Source organism: Lichenostomus cassidix, chromosome 1 (assembly GCF_008360975.1).
Source record: "Lichenostomus cassidix isolate B80296 chromosome 1, HeHo_3.0, whole genome shotgun sequence".
NCBI classification, from domain to species: domain Eukaryota; kingdom Metazoa; phylum Chordata; class Aves; order Passeriformes; family Meliphagidae; genus Lichenostomus; species Lichenostomus cassidix.
This window is the reverse complement of record NC_139479.1, coordinates 9,996,281-10,011,980: the sequence shown is the minus strand read 5'-3', so window position 1 is coordinate 10,011,980 and position 15,700 is coordinate 9,996,281. Positions and strand designations below refer to the sequence as shown.

The following is a 15,700-nucleotide window of genomic DNA, read 5'->3' as shown; positions in this document are numbered from 1 at the left end:
ATAATACTGAACAGAGATACAATAGAACTTCAGAATAAACATGCTGACATACAAAATTATTCGGTCCTTGACATACTCTCATCTGTGATACCTCAGATGGCAGAGACTCACTTTCATTTAGTGGGACTAGTTTTACTGGTGAAGTAAAAGTACTTAAGTCCTTAAATATTTAAAACCAAGAGAAGTTCTCAACGGCAGCATCTGACAAACACCTGGACTGAAAATTTATTTTTAAGTAGTGCAGGCAATTAAGATAAATGTGTTATCAACATCTCTCACAAAACAAAATAATTGCCCCATGACTACAATATTTTCCACCTGACTTTGCAATTTTAAATTAGTATCCATTGCAAAAATGGTGTAAATAACAAGCTTCAGCATGACATGTTGGTTGTAAAGAAGCAGTCTCTCTTCATGTCTACTCTCTTGAGCCTTGCAAAATTATTTAAAAAACCAATCCACAGATCACCACAACATGATGATAAAAATGGAAATTATCACAGTATTTTTTGGTGGAGAAAAATAAATTTACATCAGAAAATGACATTTTTCATTTTCATCTAAAGTCACATTTGCAGGGATTTCTTGCTCACAGCCCCACGAATGCAGCTCTATAGCCAGGACAACAACTGCAGGCACAGATGTGTAAACATACTTCCCATGTAAACAAGATTCCCATGGCCACAGTGTGCCTGCACAGAGAATTTTGGAGCTGTTCAAGCTCCTGGTTCCATACAGATTTTAGGAATGCAAACCAAGCTTCAAAACAGCAGGAGAATGGCAAGGGAAAGGATGAGTTTACTTGGAGATTGTGAATTCTTTGCTGCTTGACTTGAGCAGTCCAAGCCAAAATGAGCAAATCAGTTTTTCAGATATTGCTCCTAGATACAGTCTAGATACTGAAACTAACTCTGAATCTTCAGTATAACTCCACTCAATTAACACTTTTGGCTGCTGCTGCTGTGTAAATGCAGTTTTTCTCACCCAGAATGCAATACAACTGTAAAGCAAATGTGATTACTTCCACAAGTAACATAAAGTAAAGTAGTGTTAGGATGGGTACATTATATTAAGAAAACCTGCCTCTGGCAGAATGATTGAGCTCTTTCTCTGCAGGTAACAAAATTATACTTACAAAATTCATGTACAGATAAAGGCTAAATTCAAATAATTGTATTTTTATAACAAGAAACAACTGATTAGAAACAGTTTGCTGCTGAAAGACCAAATCTAGATTATGACCTTTTTCACACTTAGAATTACTGTTGCATCATGCATTTAGATACAAGGAGATATGCATCATACTTCTGTACTGTTTATGTCCTTAGCTTGTTTGGCCATTTGCATTTCACGCTGTCCAGCTGACATGCAAAATCAAGGTGTTTATCCAACTGGTTGCATTAGAGAATTAACACCATAATTCAAACAGATTTAGATACACAGCTCCTTGCCTCTCCCTACGACTTAAACTAGTAACAACATAATTCTAATCATGAACTGATTCTTCACTGTTCATACCCTGTAGTGGGGAAAAGAAAGTTAATTTTTATGTTTAGATTGTTGTGTGTCCTCTATATTGTCTCAGGCAAAAAGCACCTTGAGCAGTGGAAGCTCCCAGAACCTACTGTGTGGCCTGAGTTCCATTGAGCTTGAGCATAGGAACTGGTGGGTGATGCAAATATTTGAAGATGTCTATTACACATTAGTGGTTTGCAATCCTAAACAACTCTCAGAATATGTTATGCAATTATTGCAATAATATACACTCCTTTTAAGACAGATCAAAGCCTGTTTTCAGCTGAATATTTAAGCTAATTTTATTTAACACATTTGGCGGATTTGCAAGGAAGGAAAATACAAGCAACCATTGATGTTTTTGTATGATAATTCACACAAAATGTGTGTGCCTACAAAAGGAGGTAGTAGCATAATACTACCATAACAAACATTTTTTTATATAGCAAATTTCTAATGGTTGCTTCTATCATTGCCCTTTTCCCCCACTTGAGAACAGTTCAGTTCATCTGTTAGATTTATTTTTGTTAATGCATGCAATACAGAACACTTCCTCTTTAATTGCTCCATCTTAAATAATATGGCTATTTCTTGGAAAGTCAGTGCTTCTAAAGGAGAGGCCTGTTTACAAGTCACTGGCTTTCACCCAGCTAATCAGTTCATGTTCATTTTAGTGTATCTTTTCAGTATCAACAACAAAAGTAAAAAATTAAGAAGTGTCAAGTGAAAAAAAAGTAAAGCAACCATCAAGCATTCACCAGGTTGTCTCTTGAAGGACTTAGAGAGGTACTGGTTATAGCTCAGTGTTATAAAACACAACAGAAAGGCAAAGGGTAAACACACAGCAATCAGCTGCAAATCTACTTAAGCAAAACAAAACACGAGCTAGCAGATGTTGCCTTAATGGCTGAAGTACTTGCTTTGGCAACTATTACCAACGGGCAAAGTGGAATTTTACTACTGCTTGCCCTCCTGTTGTTTTAGTAAACTGGTTCATGGAAAAAGGATGCTTCAGATTTGATTTACACTGACACACAATGCTTATACTAATGACAAGTTAAAGGAAAACCAGTTCAAAACAATGTAAATTTTAATTTTTAAAAGAAAATATTCACAAAATAATTAGGCCATTTAACTTATAGATAATAAGGCGATATAGAAAGATATTAGGCAATAATAGGCAATATAGAAAGAAGAAAGCAAAATCTTTAGCTGAATATTTCCTCTGGCACTTAAGCGATGGATAAAAAAGGATAAAAAAGCTTCTAAAATATTGGAGAAATGGTCAAGATCATTATTTGGAATCTATTTCTACATCACTGTGAGGTAACCAAGTCATCAGAGCACTGTCTAGATGAAAAGAACACACACAGATATATCTGAAATCATTGCATACATATCTGAGTTGAAAACTAGCCTTTCTTGAAGACTGTGACAAAACAATTCACATCTCCTTTCTACTCAGTAAACATTGTCTTACCATTCAAAAGATTCCCAAAACCATAACAACACCCCCCCTTTTTTTTTCTCTATGCAATAACCTGAAAGCTGAAGATTTGAAGCACAGGACGGCACAAAATCTGAAGTGAAACCCTTCCCAAAAACCTAGAACAAGCTGGCATTTAAGTCATCCAAAGGCCCATGGACTTCATGGTCTCTTTTCACAAAGCTGTTTAACAAAGGAATCACAGAATCATTCATTTGGGTTGAAAAGACTCTGAGATCATCAAGTCCAACCATTAGCCCAATGCTGCCAAACCCACCTCTAAACCATATCCCTAAGTCTCACATCTACATGGCTTTTAAATCCCTCCAGGAATCTAGGACATTTTTTCAAGACCTCACTCAGAAGCTGCTGTATGAGAAAAATGCCTGACTACTACCTCAAAGAAACCTAAACAATCTACATGTGCAGAAAATCTCCCAAGTAAAGGTCTTATGCTGATTTGATGCCTCAGTATGTCCATATTTATGAACGTCTCACAAAGGAGGAACAAAGCTGATCCGGCCCTCGGAGTAGCTTATCAACTACTGCTTGCAGCATGCTTCTCTATCAAGTTCCCAAATCATGAGAAGTCTTACAAAATTTGTACACAAACCACTAAATTAAAAATATACTAGAATTGTAACAACATAATACAATAAAAAACTAGGATACACATTTCGCAGTTCATACTTATTCCTATTCTTTTGTACTTAAAGGGAAATGTCAACTCAGTCACCTAAGCAGCTCTCATCTTAGACATAAAATATTTACTACAGTAATTCATCTAACATGCCTGTGCATTTTATAGAAGCTTGCAAGGAGTGTGTCTTGAAGAACTGGTGTTGTCTCATAGCCTAACACTTGGTAGAGTCCATGCAAAAATGGCAATTCTCACCTTTGGGCACCATCAGACACACCTGAGCTTGTGCCTGAGGCATTAACAGATTTAAAGATGAACTCTTAGCTACAATTACTACCTGAGCATCCACAGCACTTACACACATCCTGGACTTCTCACCAAGCAGGGGTTAAAGCTCTAAATACAGAAAAAAGCACTTTCCTTTGGTTCTCACCTAATCTCACCTCATCTAATCCTTTTGAGCTGCGGTTTTTATCTACTCATGGGGAATGGTTTTAAGCATTTTAGACTCCTAGCCTTTTTCATCCAGGAATAGATGGTGCCCACGAACTGCTTCTCAGGCCACAATGAGCAAAACATTTTTTCTTCAAAATATGGCTACTTCTAATAAAACAGAAATGGCTACTACTATAACAGGGGAAATGCAAGCAGATATTAATGGAATGTTTATACTAAATTCTCAGTTTAGCTGAAAATAAAAAGCTTTCAAACTATTGTGTGCCTTTCTTTCAGTAGACATCAATAGTATCTCTTCTCTCATTTGAAGAGAGTCTTAAGTCTGTAAGCTTGCTTCAGAAAAATGCTGCTAAAGTGACTCATTCATATAAATATCAAATAAACAAAAAGTGGCATTAAACTTCCGTAGTCATTAGTGATTTAAGTAACTGCCATTATGCAAGAAGATCTACTGAATTTACTGAATATTTAGCTAAACTGACTTTTCTGTCCTTGTTCACAGACTTTAATTAAAAATGTGTTAAGATCCAATTCATTTCTAGTTTGAGTTATAAACTATAAAGCTTTAATCCAAGATACTGATTAAAACAACTTTCATACAATTTTTACACATCTAATCTAATGTGCAATGATTCAAAACTCTTTTACTACTACAAAGAAAATAATTTTTACTGCAATATGTTCTAATCTTATAGATTGCATATTGGATGGTTCACAATTGTTGGCGAGCTGCAAAAAATTTGCTTTTAATAAGGAATTGGTATCTAAACCAAACTGAAAGACTGTGAAATGTAATCAAGAATGTGGTCAAGGATTTAATAAAAACTTTCTTGACTAGAGATTTGCTTCAAAGATACAGGATAACATTTCTGCTTTGAACCTGCTTCAATGGGATATGTCTGTCATTTTCAGATTTGGTTTATGAATCAGAATCACTGTTGTGATTCTGATGTGGAGATAGCACAGATATATGAAACAACTTTAAACACTTGAAATATAACCTATCAGCTGAAGTTAGTTGGCAGCTCTTTACAGCAGGGGAAAATTGGCAGGAAGCTAAATTTTATTTGAGAGAATTAAATGCTATTCCAAAGACATATTTAAAAAAAATTCTACAGAAGAGTCATGATTCTTCCTCATGACAGTCATGTCATTTGCAAAAGTTACATCTCCTATAATCTCCAAAGCTGGACAATGAATGTTAATGGAGTTTAACAACAAATCTAATAGCAAAATTGATATCCTACCTTTTATTAATGGCAGCCCACGATGCATTAATGCTATCTGTCATCAGTTGTACATTTCTGGTGTCATCTGCTGAATAATCACGGAGAAGCTTCAGTGCCATGTCATTTGCCACATCTACATTTATTTGCCATTGTCGTATTTCTTTTGAAAATTGCTGAAGTAAAAAGAGAAAGAAAGAATAAACCTCAGAGCAACATAAAATGATTATATACCTTGTATGATTATTAGAGAAGAGCTGAATAACTTACACCATCTATACAAAAAGAAGAAAAAAAGAAAGAAAGAGTACGTCCTCAGATTTACTGGAAATGAAAATCAGTCTTTCTAAATGGTTTAAATTTTTTAGTCATAAGACCACAGAACTTCTTCTAAACTCTGAGAGGACCAAACAACCAACTTCCAGATGCTGGAAAAGACATGACAGCTCCAATTAATAAACACTGATTAGAATGTTGATTATTCTTTTCTGAGACACAAATAGATGGATGCATTGTTATGCATTATGGAAACTACGATTATTTGTGACATTGAATTATACTGAGATAGAAAATGTAGTGAAATAATATATTGTGAATAATTTTCTTTATTATAGTGTGTAATAATATTGATTTGGACAATTAATACCTGTGGTTTCAGGTTGGTTTTTTTTTTAAATTTAGTTCATTTCAGCAAATTGTTTATGTAATTAGTGCCATCTACTGGAACAGCACTAAATCTGCAATACTACTGGTAAACCTGTTCATATCTTTATAATGATAATTTATACTTAATATTAGGAAAGCTTTTTAAATCTTGGTCGCTCTTTGCTTCCTCTTTTCCTCTCCACTTTCTCTTCTCCTTTCTTCCTTCTCTCCTCTCCACCTAGGCCAGCTGCCTCACTGCAGAAGCAAGCCAGGAAATCCAGAATTCTCACTCAGCCAGCAGCCAGCTCCCATGCATCTCTCCTGTTAGTCTTTCTCTCAGAGCAAATTTCCATATAAATGCACTGGAGCTGCATATTTAATCCATAATGTGTAACAACAAAATGAAAGAGCAAAGACAATCGATTGCCTACTTGTACTTTAGTGTGAAACAGACTCCAACTAGCCAATAAAATGGACAATACAAGTTGAAAAACAGTTTGTATTTGTAAACAGAAATAGTAAGTTGCATGTAAACATCTAGAGCTATTGACAAAAAACAAACAGTAAGACTTGACTGTCTTTATTGTTGTGCTTTAATCCACAAATTGGGAAATGGCATAAAGAAAAAATAGTTTTTTCCCCTTCCTTCTCCCAAAGCAGTATTCTTTTTGAAATCTTGTTTTGACTCAGATAAGGAATTCTCCACATAGAGCAGAACTTACATGTAACCCCTAATGAAAGAGTCAAAATACTAAGTAAAAATAAATAAATTTTAAATCATTTATGCATTTATGTTTTAATCTCAGAAGGTCTGTAAACTGATTTTGGTTAAGACTGGGACTAAAATGCACTCAATCTTTGAAAAGAGTCCAAATGGAGTTTTGGCGGGGGGTTTGATGTTTCCCCTAAACTCTTATCTGTTAAAAGGCTACTTCAGCATCTCTAGGTTCTCTCCACAATTTAAAAGTGAAAACAGGTATTTCCTCCATTTTCTGTGCTATTCCTTCATGAGAGGGAAGATCACTCAGTTACTGTGCACCAGGACAGCCTCAGGTACTAAGACAGCACCTTGTTTATCTGTTTGGAACAAGGGATCCTATTTCTACCAATCAAACATTAGGAGGAGCCTATGAACCCCTAATCCTGAAAACCATCTGAACATGTTATGGTTAAGCTCACCTAAGATGGAGCTGTCTAAACAATATTTTTAAGTAATTTCCCTTTGTTAAGTAAGGAGATATATTCAGGAGAGGTGATAATTTTGTGGAAAACCACTACTATTTCTTTGAGGAATATACAGATATGTGGTTGTTTTGGAAACAGTCTCCCAATTGAACTCCTTTCCTGCCAGAATGATATACAATAAATATATAAATTTTAATATTTACATAAATATGATCATAGATATACAAAATATCAAATTCTACAGTAATTATAATTTCAGTTTTGTAGATCTTATATAGCAAGCACCTATTCTACATTTAGGTCTATCCATCTTTATTATACCCTACCTTTATCTTTGTTTAAAATTTTGAAGGCATGCAGGTAATTTTTTTTCTCAGCCAAAGAATCACAGCAGACTGACTATTCACTGCTTTACAGAGAAAAGTTACCATAACATTTTGCCTGCATTGTAAATTATTGGTCTGTAAACTTTACCTTGACAATAAGATTTTTTTTTGTCCAGACCCATGTGAATAAAAATGACCTTATAAAAGCTTTCAAACCCTGTTTTATAATTAAAAAAATGGAAAGATCCATTACAAGGTTATTTCCAAAAGTGTTGTTCTCACCATTAACTTCAACATTAATCCATTAACTTCCTGACACTACAACACTAGGTCATCACTCAGGAAAGAAATGATGTCTATAGAGAGCTTTGCTGATGGAAACAATTTATATTTTCTATTTTACTGGAAACTGATATGTAATTTTTTAAAAGCTTTGAGAAGCACATGCTTCAACTTTCCTCTGTGTGCAGACACTGAGAACAAAGTGTTGTGGTACAACTTTCACCTGCCTGTCCTACCAGGGGCCCATTAACTGTCTTCCTACATGACTGTGATGTATACTTCAGAATTAAATTCATGCCATTCTTTAGTTTCCTCTTTTCCCTTTTATATTTTTAGGTCTCATTTATCTTCCATCTGCTTAAGACCACATTTGTTTTTTCTTGAAAGGAAAATGCTTCATTACCTTAATTTCTTTTCAACATTCTTTTTAAAGCATTCTCTTTGTTTTGCCTGTGTTACCACTGCAATTTGCAGAGTTTATTAGAAAGCTTAAAGAATTAAGGCAGTGCATTTATCATGTTACTTAGATATAAATTTATTTATAATTTTTAATTAGAAGATACTAGTTGATGTTATTAGGAATAAAGCCTGTACAATTAAGAGTCCTTGATTAAAAACAAGTAATGAAATTAGAGCTGCATTTTCTTCTATCCCAGGATTGCCCAGTGGAACAAAATCAATGATGCACAGTACTTCAAATATAGCAATATGTATGTACAACATCATCCAGTTCTGTGTATATATCACAAATCTGGAAAATCAGGCTGCCTTTCTGTCCTTTTTCTGTATATCTGTAGCATGTTTTATTTACATAATTAAAGATTTTTTTTTAAAATTAGGAATTCCTATTCAGTGTCTGCAACACAGTCAATAACATGAACTTGTTAATTGTTTTACTAAAATCAAAGCAGTGCACTGTCAGCCCTGCAATAATAAAAACTCACAAAATGCTGAGATTGTACCTCATCTTGGTACACAGGGAATGGCAAAAGAGTCCCTGATAAGTTATTGACAAAGGCAAGAAAGACAGCCTCAGTCTTATCCACAAATTCAGGACATAAAGCTCACACCCTGAGCTATGGCAGTGGAAGGCTGCCTGGCCTTTTGAGTCCCAAAAGAGCAGGGCATTTATTTAGGCTGCTGTTTAATTTCCTGTTTAGATGAAGAAATAAGTGGTCAATGAAGGAAAGGAACAAAATATTGTCTCCATCCTTCCTCCTCTTCACTTTGGCCATCCCAGATGAAGTGGTACAGATGGAGAAATGATACCTCTCTAGCCCCTACCAAAGCAAGGAGCCAAGGAGTGAATGGGCAATCCTAGTAGATTTGGTTTGGTTTGGGGTTTTGGTGGGGTTTTCAATTTTTTTTTCTCCTCTTTTAAACAGAAGCTCAGCATCCTGTTAAGAAAAGACTAGTTTTACACTAGCTTATGTTCTGATGACGTGGTGGTGGAAGGAGTTGAGGTGTGATTGTGTACTATTTATACACCTGTAACCTTCAGCCTGCTGAGTTAACCATCTGCAGTCATCACTTAGTGAACAATAACAAAGAGGGCTTAAAGGGTAAAGACTCATTGGCCAGATTGCCATATTCTGATTCCCCACACCTAACACCAGTTTAGTTCTCAAATACCAATCTGAGAAAACAGAATGAAAAGAAATGCTGTAATTCTCAGAAAATTAGCTCTGAATTTATTTCTGATTCAAATGAATAATATTTTTAATTATCAGCTATAGTACCTGGTTACTTTTCTCTTTTAAATGTCAGAAACAAAATTGTCAAATTCTATTAAAAACATCACTGGCCAAATACAAGCCAGTCATAGATTTTTGTTTTATGCTGGCATTGTAAGAAAATAATAATAAAAACGCTGATATTACTGAGTTTACCATTTACTCATGTATAAGGATGCCCTAACAGAAATGCATTAACACAAGCACTGATTAAAAGCTCCCCTAGAGCAGAAGGGAACTTAGACATCAAATCAGCTGTCTTTCAGCAGAGCTATAATATTTAACAAGCAAATCAGAAGAACACTTGGTGACTACTTTCTCACACCAAGCTGTGTTGAGATACAAAGCTGGCAAAATTAATAAGTCTGAAGAATTTATTTAAGTCTCACACTGACCTCTCTCTTTCCCTCAAAGCAAATGAATAGAAATGACAGCTTCCTCCTCATCAGTGTAACAGCAAGCCAAAAGACAGCCTACTTACTCTACATCTTCAGGGGACAACATCAAAATATATGTGTTTCACACAGAAAAGCATTTATTTTGAGAACTTGATGTATTTCTAGGTCCTTCAGTTTAAATAATACTATACAGAAGAAACATAAAGCTGCTAACCCAAAAAAATTTCCATTTTCCTTAGACTTCATGACCTCTTATCTCAAGCATGAACATAACAGCTGATGCTGTCACATCTGAAAAACTTTGATGAGGGATTTGACACAATAGCAATTGCTGGCAGACAAAGATAATTCCTCTAGGAAGGCTGGCACAAAAGAAATATTATAAAAAAGGAGATGGGAAAAAAAGAAAATAAAGTCCCCCACCCTTCCCACCTCCCATTCTCTAAGACAGAGGTGAATTGCTTCTAGACTTGAGGAAGAAAGGCTGCAGAAAATCAAATAAATGAAAGTAAACAACCCTGGGAGAGTAGAGCTTGTTGATGTTCATATCATCATGAGGGCACATATTTAGATGGACTAGCTGTGATACTGAAATTGTAATTATAGCTTGACCTCTGTAACTTGACTTAACACATCTCATTGAATCCAGACAGGTGGGAATGGCTGAGGACACAGATAGCCAAAGTGCTTTTAAAGAAAGAGGCAAAATAATCTGCAGGTCTCTATTCCCAAACTCTGTTTATAGGTAGAAATGCATTCAGTGAATAAGTACATAAGTATTATTTCTCCAGAACTTTGGGAATGGAGGAGAAGAAGGGCATGTTCTTATTTCTCTCCATGGATAATGATTCAAAAAAACCTCATAATTTTTTTTTCATAAAGTATACACTCTTAGGTGGACTTCATTACAACTTCATACACTATTGTAAAAAAAGTGGACAAAAAAACAATTTCTAAAGCAATATTTTCAATTATTTTCCTGGTTAAGTAATTTGTGCTTGAGACATAAAACATTCCAACACTATGACATAAGACAGTGTTTGCACAGAACTGTTTTTTTGTTAATTGAGTCTTTGCAGAGCTGAGACATTGGCTTTGTTGAATCTTTTCTTTTCTTTTCTTTTTTTTTTTTTTAAACAAGCACTGGGCAGAAGCCAGGACTGTATCTCTGCAGGAAGACAGTGACAAATGGGAGCTCTCTATGCTGAATGACAGGACTATACATGATCTACAACTCTTTCCTATACATTAGTGAGCGATTGCCCTTGTTTACCATAATCTACCCTTCCCAAGCAATGACCCTTTTGGTACAATCTTAAATGAGAAAACTTAACCTCAGGTCAGCCCTAAAACAATGGGCTGATAAACATTTTTATGCTTCTTAAAGGCAAGCAAAAGAAAAGAAAACAAGCAAAAACCCCTACAGAGTTTGTATCTGCTTCTAAATGCAATAACTAACTAATGATGGAGATAAGTAAACCAATCATGAAGTTCTACATATCTTTTCTCTGGCAGCAGAACAAGTTGATGAGGACCTTACCCCACTAACTCTTCCCAACAGTTCATTACCATTCAGCTGTGTACATAAGACTAAGTGTGTTCTAAGTCCACAAACTTTAACCAAAAACTGAGTGGTAGGAGTTAAAAAAACCCCCAAAAATCTAGTGGGCAGGAGAGGAGAATATATCATAAAACACTTGTGTAACTCTTTTCCCATACAGGCAGGAAAGGCTGATCGATTGGTTGGTTTCAATCTTGGTTTTCCCAAACTAGAAAATGAGATATTATTAATCTTAAACAGCTGTTCTCAAAATTTATTCATGAAAAATGTCACCAAAGTATGACTGTTCTAATAATAAGAAACTTAAAAACTGAGGCAACAGAGAATATTTTCTACCTGAGGTACAGCTCAGCTATATAAGTTAACACATTTTAGCACCATAATGTGGCAACATGTGTTCTAAAATCACAAGAGCAGCCATTTTAGGGTTGTTTTTTTTTTCAGTTAATAACCGTGCCAAAGTTGAATCTGGTGAGATTATCTTGTGGCAAATCTAAAATGCTTGATTTTCATAATATATCCATTTAGTTTGCTACAGTTCGGGTTTTTTTCCTCTTTTCTCAGCTACTTCCAGACAACTTATCCAGCTTCATTAGCAGTGCAGACAGCCATACCAATACTACAGGATTTCCCAGTCTGCAGTACCAGTGCAGCTGAGGCTGCTGTTGAAGAGAAGAGATGTGAAATGCTTGTGCTAAAAATGCAGGTATTCCACCTGCAAGATCAGCCAGCTATTTGTTATGACTGGTAAGTTAAGACTAATTTCATATTCAAGGAATATCTGACACATATTTTAGACTTTGCAAGTTAATTTCTTTCTAATTTGTTGTGGAGGATTTTTCTCAGTGCACACTGCTCATAGTTAGAGGACAACAGTTAGAGCACAACAGAGCACATTTTCTTTAACAATCTCATTAACTCAAATGGAAATATTTTAATACTCAGTACTGACCTTAAGCTCTGTATTCTGCTTTTTCAAAGCTTCCACGGTGTAGGAAATTTCCTTCCATGACTCAAGCTTAGCTTTTGCTTGTTCAAGAACCTGTTCAGCTTCTTGTTTAGCTTCCAGCCACTGCGTTGAATCCTTCAGCATCTCTTGAAGCTGTTGTCTCCGGCTTTGGAGGTATCCATGCACTTCATCCCACTGGCTCTGTATCTTTTCAACTAGAGAAACACAAAGGAAAAGCAAAAGTTGAATTACTTAAAAGCTTTTTCTTTTTCTTTTTTTTTTTTTTTAAATTCAATCTTTTAAAAGGAGTAAAAAAATTCTATTAAAATCTTTCTAGAATTGACCATACCGGAAAACTCCTGTACTTTTAAACTGCAATTGCATTGAAGTTTAGTTCAACAAAAAAGAACAGATAAACTGTTCTGGGTCACACAGTATGGAATTATGACACCCAGCATGTGTTTTGATGCATATGCAGCCAGAAATGACAGGTTCATGCCTCAAAAACCCTTATGAAGCAGGATCGTATTTGAGAAAAAGTGTCTGCAATAATCCTTCATTCTTAACAAACCAACAGAAGGTTTAGGATTTTCTGAAAAACAAGTCCTTTAGGCACTACAGTAATATTAGTTAAAGATTTATTGCAAGATATAATTAATGGCCATACCTTCTCATTTCATTAAGGCAAATATTCACAAACTGCAAGTGCTAAATAACTTTCTCATAGGCTCATGTTAAATATAAAATAACAATTAGCTTTATCCAGTATTTGAAAGAAATGTGATTTGTGGAAACTTAAGGATCACTAAAATCATGGATAATAAGTGTTGGCTAGCATCCAGCACCAGTCTTGTCCATAGAAGCATAAAAACATCAGTAGACAGAGTTGTTAAGTAGTTGTAGTTTGACACAATATAAACATAAAGCCCCAAAATCCACAAACAATAAAATGTGTACAGTGTATGAAGGAATAAGCCTTTCTTACTTATACATATTTAATTCCCTGAGATTAGTCAGCACAAAAGTACAGTCTCAATATTTTCTTGAACACTTCACTACACTGCAAATTCACAGGCCTTCTAGGGAAGGGAACTGAGGTTCCTAGAGTACTCAGAAAGCAATTGAAATATTCATTGACTGGTAATTCCAGCAGTGCATCTCTGACTGCAAGGCTGATTCCAGAAGGGTGCAGGCTAAAGACCTGGATGAGAAATGCTTCAGCAGGGAAAAGAGACTTCTACCTATCAGTGCTTTTCCTTCTTCCAGAAGAAAGGATAAAGATCTTTCCATGGATTCAGCTGAGGTTTAGAGAGAGAGAACAAAACCTTTCAGCATCCCCTGCTGAAGCCTAGGGAGAAAAACTGAGTAAGCAAACAGAGCAGCATGTTTAAGTCAAAGGAAAAGCAAAAGGAACTGAAGAAACAGAACTGGAAAACATAAAGCACAATCAGAGCACAGCAAGGATAGCCTAAGGCCCAAATACTTAAATTTAATCTGAAGTAAATCTAACCCCTCGCTCTAGGAAGTTGTATACTCATGTCACAAACCAACTCATTTCTGAGCCCTCTCTGGGAGAGGATTTCTGATGTAAGCTTTAGAGTACACTTGAAACAACAAAGAGGTTGTGGGCTGCAGGAAGGGTGAATGACAGAAGTGAGCTGCTTGAGCAAAATCTCCCTGCTGTGGCTATGGCATGTGGCTCAAGGGCTGTGCTGGAGATTTAGGGACAAAGACTGCCCAAACACTTTCCCAGTGTCACTGGCAACAGCTGCCACCTGCCACCCCTCTTTACTGCAAATCACTACTTGAGCTCCTTCTCCCTTTGACTCCGAGACATTCAGATCTTTTGATTCCTGGCAAACTGTAGATTTTGGTACATGGCAGACAGAAGTAGAGCAGCTTGTTTGTGTCAGCTGTCCATGAAAAAAAAAAAACAAAACTACAAAAATCCCACCTATTTTTGTTTTATTATAATTTTTCTTGTTGGTGTGGGTATTTTGCAAGGGGGGTTTTGTTGTTTTTTTTTTTTTTTGGCAAGGGGGAGAGGATTAAGAAATGAATGAAAACCCTATTGCAGAACTGCTTCAAAAGAAAGCTGGATCTACAGTTATACTATTTTTTCATAGTAGCTGCTTTTAGTAAGAAATGCTGATATTTCTCAACACCAAAAATCAAAATATTTATAGATGTATCAGTTCCATAATGTCTCATGAGGTTTGTATGTAAGTAAGACATTTAGCAGTCCTCCTCTAGGGACTGTGCTCTTTGCAGCAAGACTGAGTTTTTCATCAGATACCACAGTCCTGGGATTCCATGATGACCAATTCTCCCACCCAGGAGGACAATGAGGCTGCATAATGACAACTGCATTCAGGATATCTCAGGAGCCCATTTACTCAAGTGGCTATGAATGCACAAGCTCCAAATCGATGAAAAACATTTCCCATTTTGTTGTGAAAAGACTTGGCCTAGTTCCCTCAATAAAATAACATATATATACACTTTTGCTTTATTACAGACTGGAATTGAGTTCAGGAAGTTAGTAGGTAATCTAAACAAAACAAAAACTCCCCCAAAAAATAAAACTTGTTTTCTTGCATCAGTGACCAAACCACTTTACAAAGTACTTCACTTGTGGCTAAACACACCATGATATCTACATAATTAATCTGGCTTTTCCTAGGTAGAATATACCAATGAGTGAAATACTATTTAAGATAAAATATGCATAAATAATTTATTAGAGAGGCCTTTATAATGACGACAATATAATTTAATTTAATGTAACATTACTATACATTAGCAATTTCTAAATGATACTCCCATTTGATTGATTTTTGTGTAACAAAAATCCCAAGGCTCCAAAGTTTAAAATAGGAGGGTCACTTCCAAAATGAAAACCATAGTGTAAATCATTTCGTTCCTGTTCACTCTTTAGTAGGATGATTCCCACAGAAGGAAAGGTGAATGCCACTTATAGATTTGTGCCAAACAAAAAAGTTCAGACACTGTAATTTGAGTGTATATTGTTTTAGAACTGACCCCAGGAACACCTGAACCCCTTCACCTACAGCTCATAACTTACTGACTGCAGATGAGAAGGGTCAGAGTATTGTTACTAAATCATGTTGAACAGTAGAAGACAATTTTTAAAGTATTCTGAACACCATAGAGGGTTTGTGCAAGGGCACTGGAACACTTAAAAGGCTTTTTTTCTGAATGCTACTAATGGAAATAGGCCTTAAGATTCAGTTTTGGTTATTAAAAATTCTTACAGGTTTTTTTGTACTTTAGGCAT

The 15,700-nt window shown here is 35.6% G+C and overlaps 1 protein-coding gene across 9 annotated transcripts in view; it reads right to left on the bottom strand.

Annotated features, from left to right (window-relative positions):
• DMD (dystrophin) overlaps positions 1 to 15,700 on the bottom strand; it is a 1,152,080-nt gene that overhangs the window by 261,820 nt on the left and 874,560 nt on the right. For all 9 annotated transcript variants that reach the window (XM_085049820.1, XM_085049818.1, XM_085049835.1 and 6 more), the window contains 2 exons: positions 12,406 to 12,617; positions 5,345 to 5,499 (listed from right to left, as the gene is read on the bottom strand). In XM_085049820.1, coding sequence (XP_084905946.1) covers positions 5,345 to 5,499; positions 12,406 to 12,617 — 367 coding nt within the window. The remainder of the gene's footprint in view (positions 1 to 5,344; positions 5,500 to 12,405; positions 12,618 to 15,700) is intronic.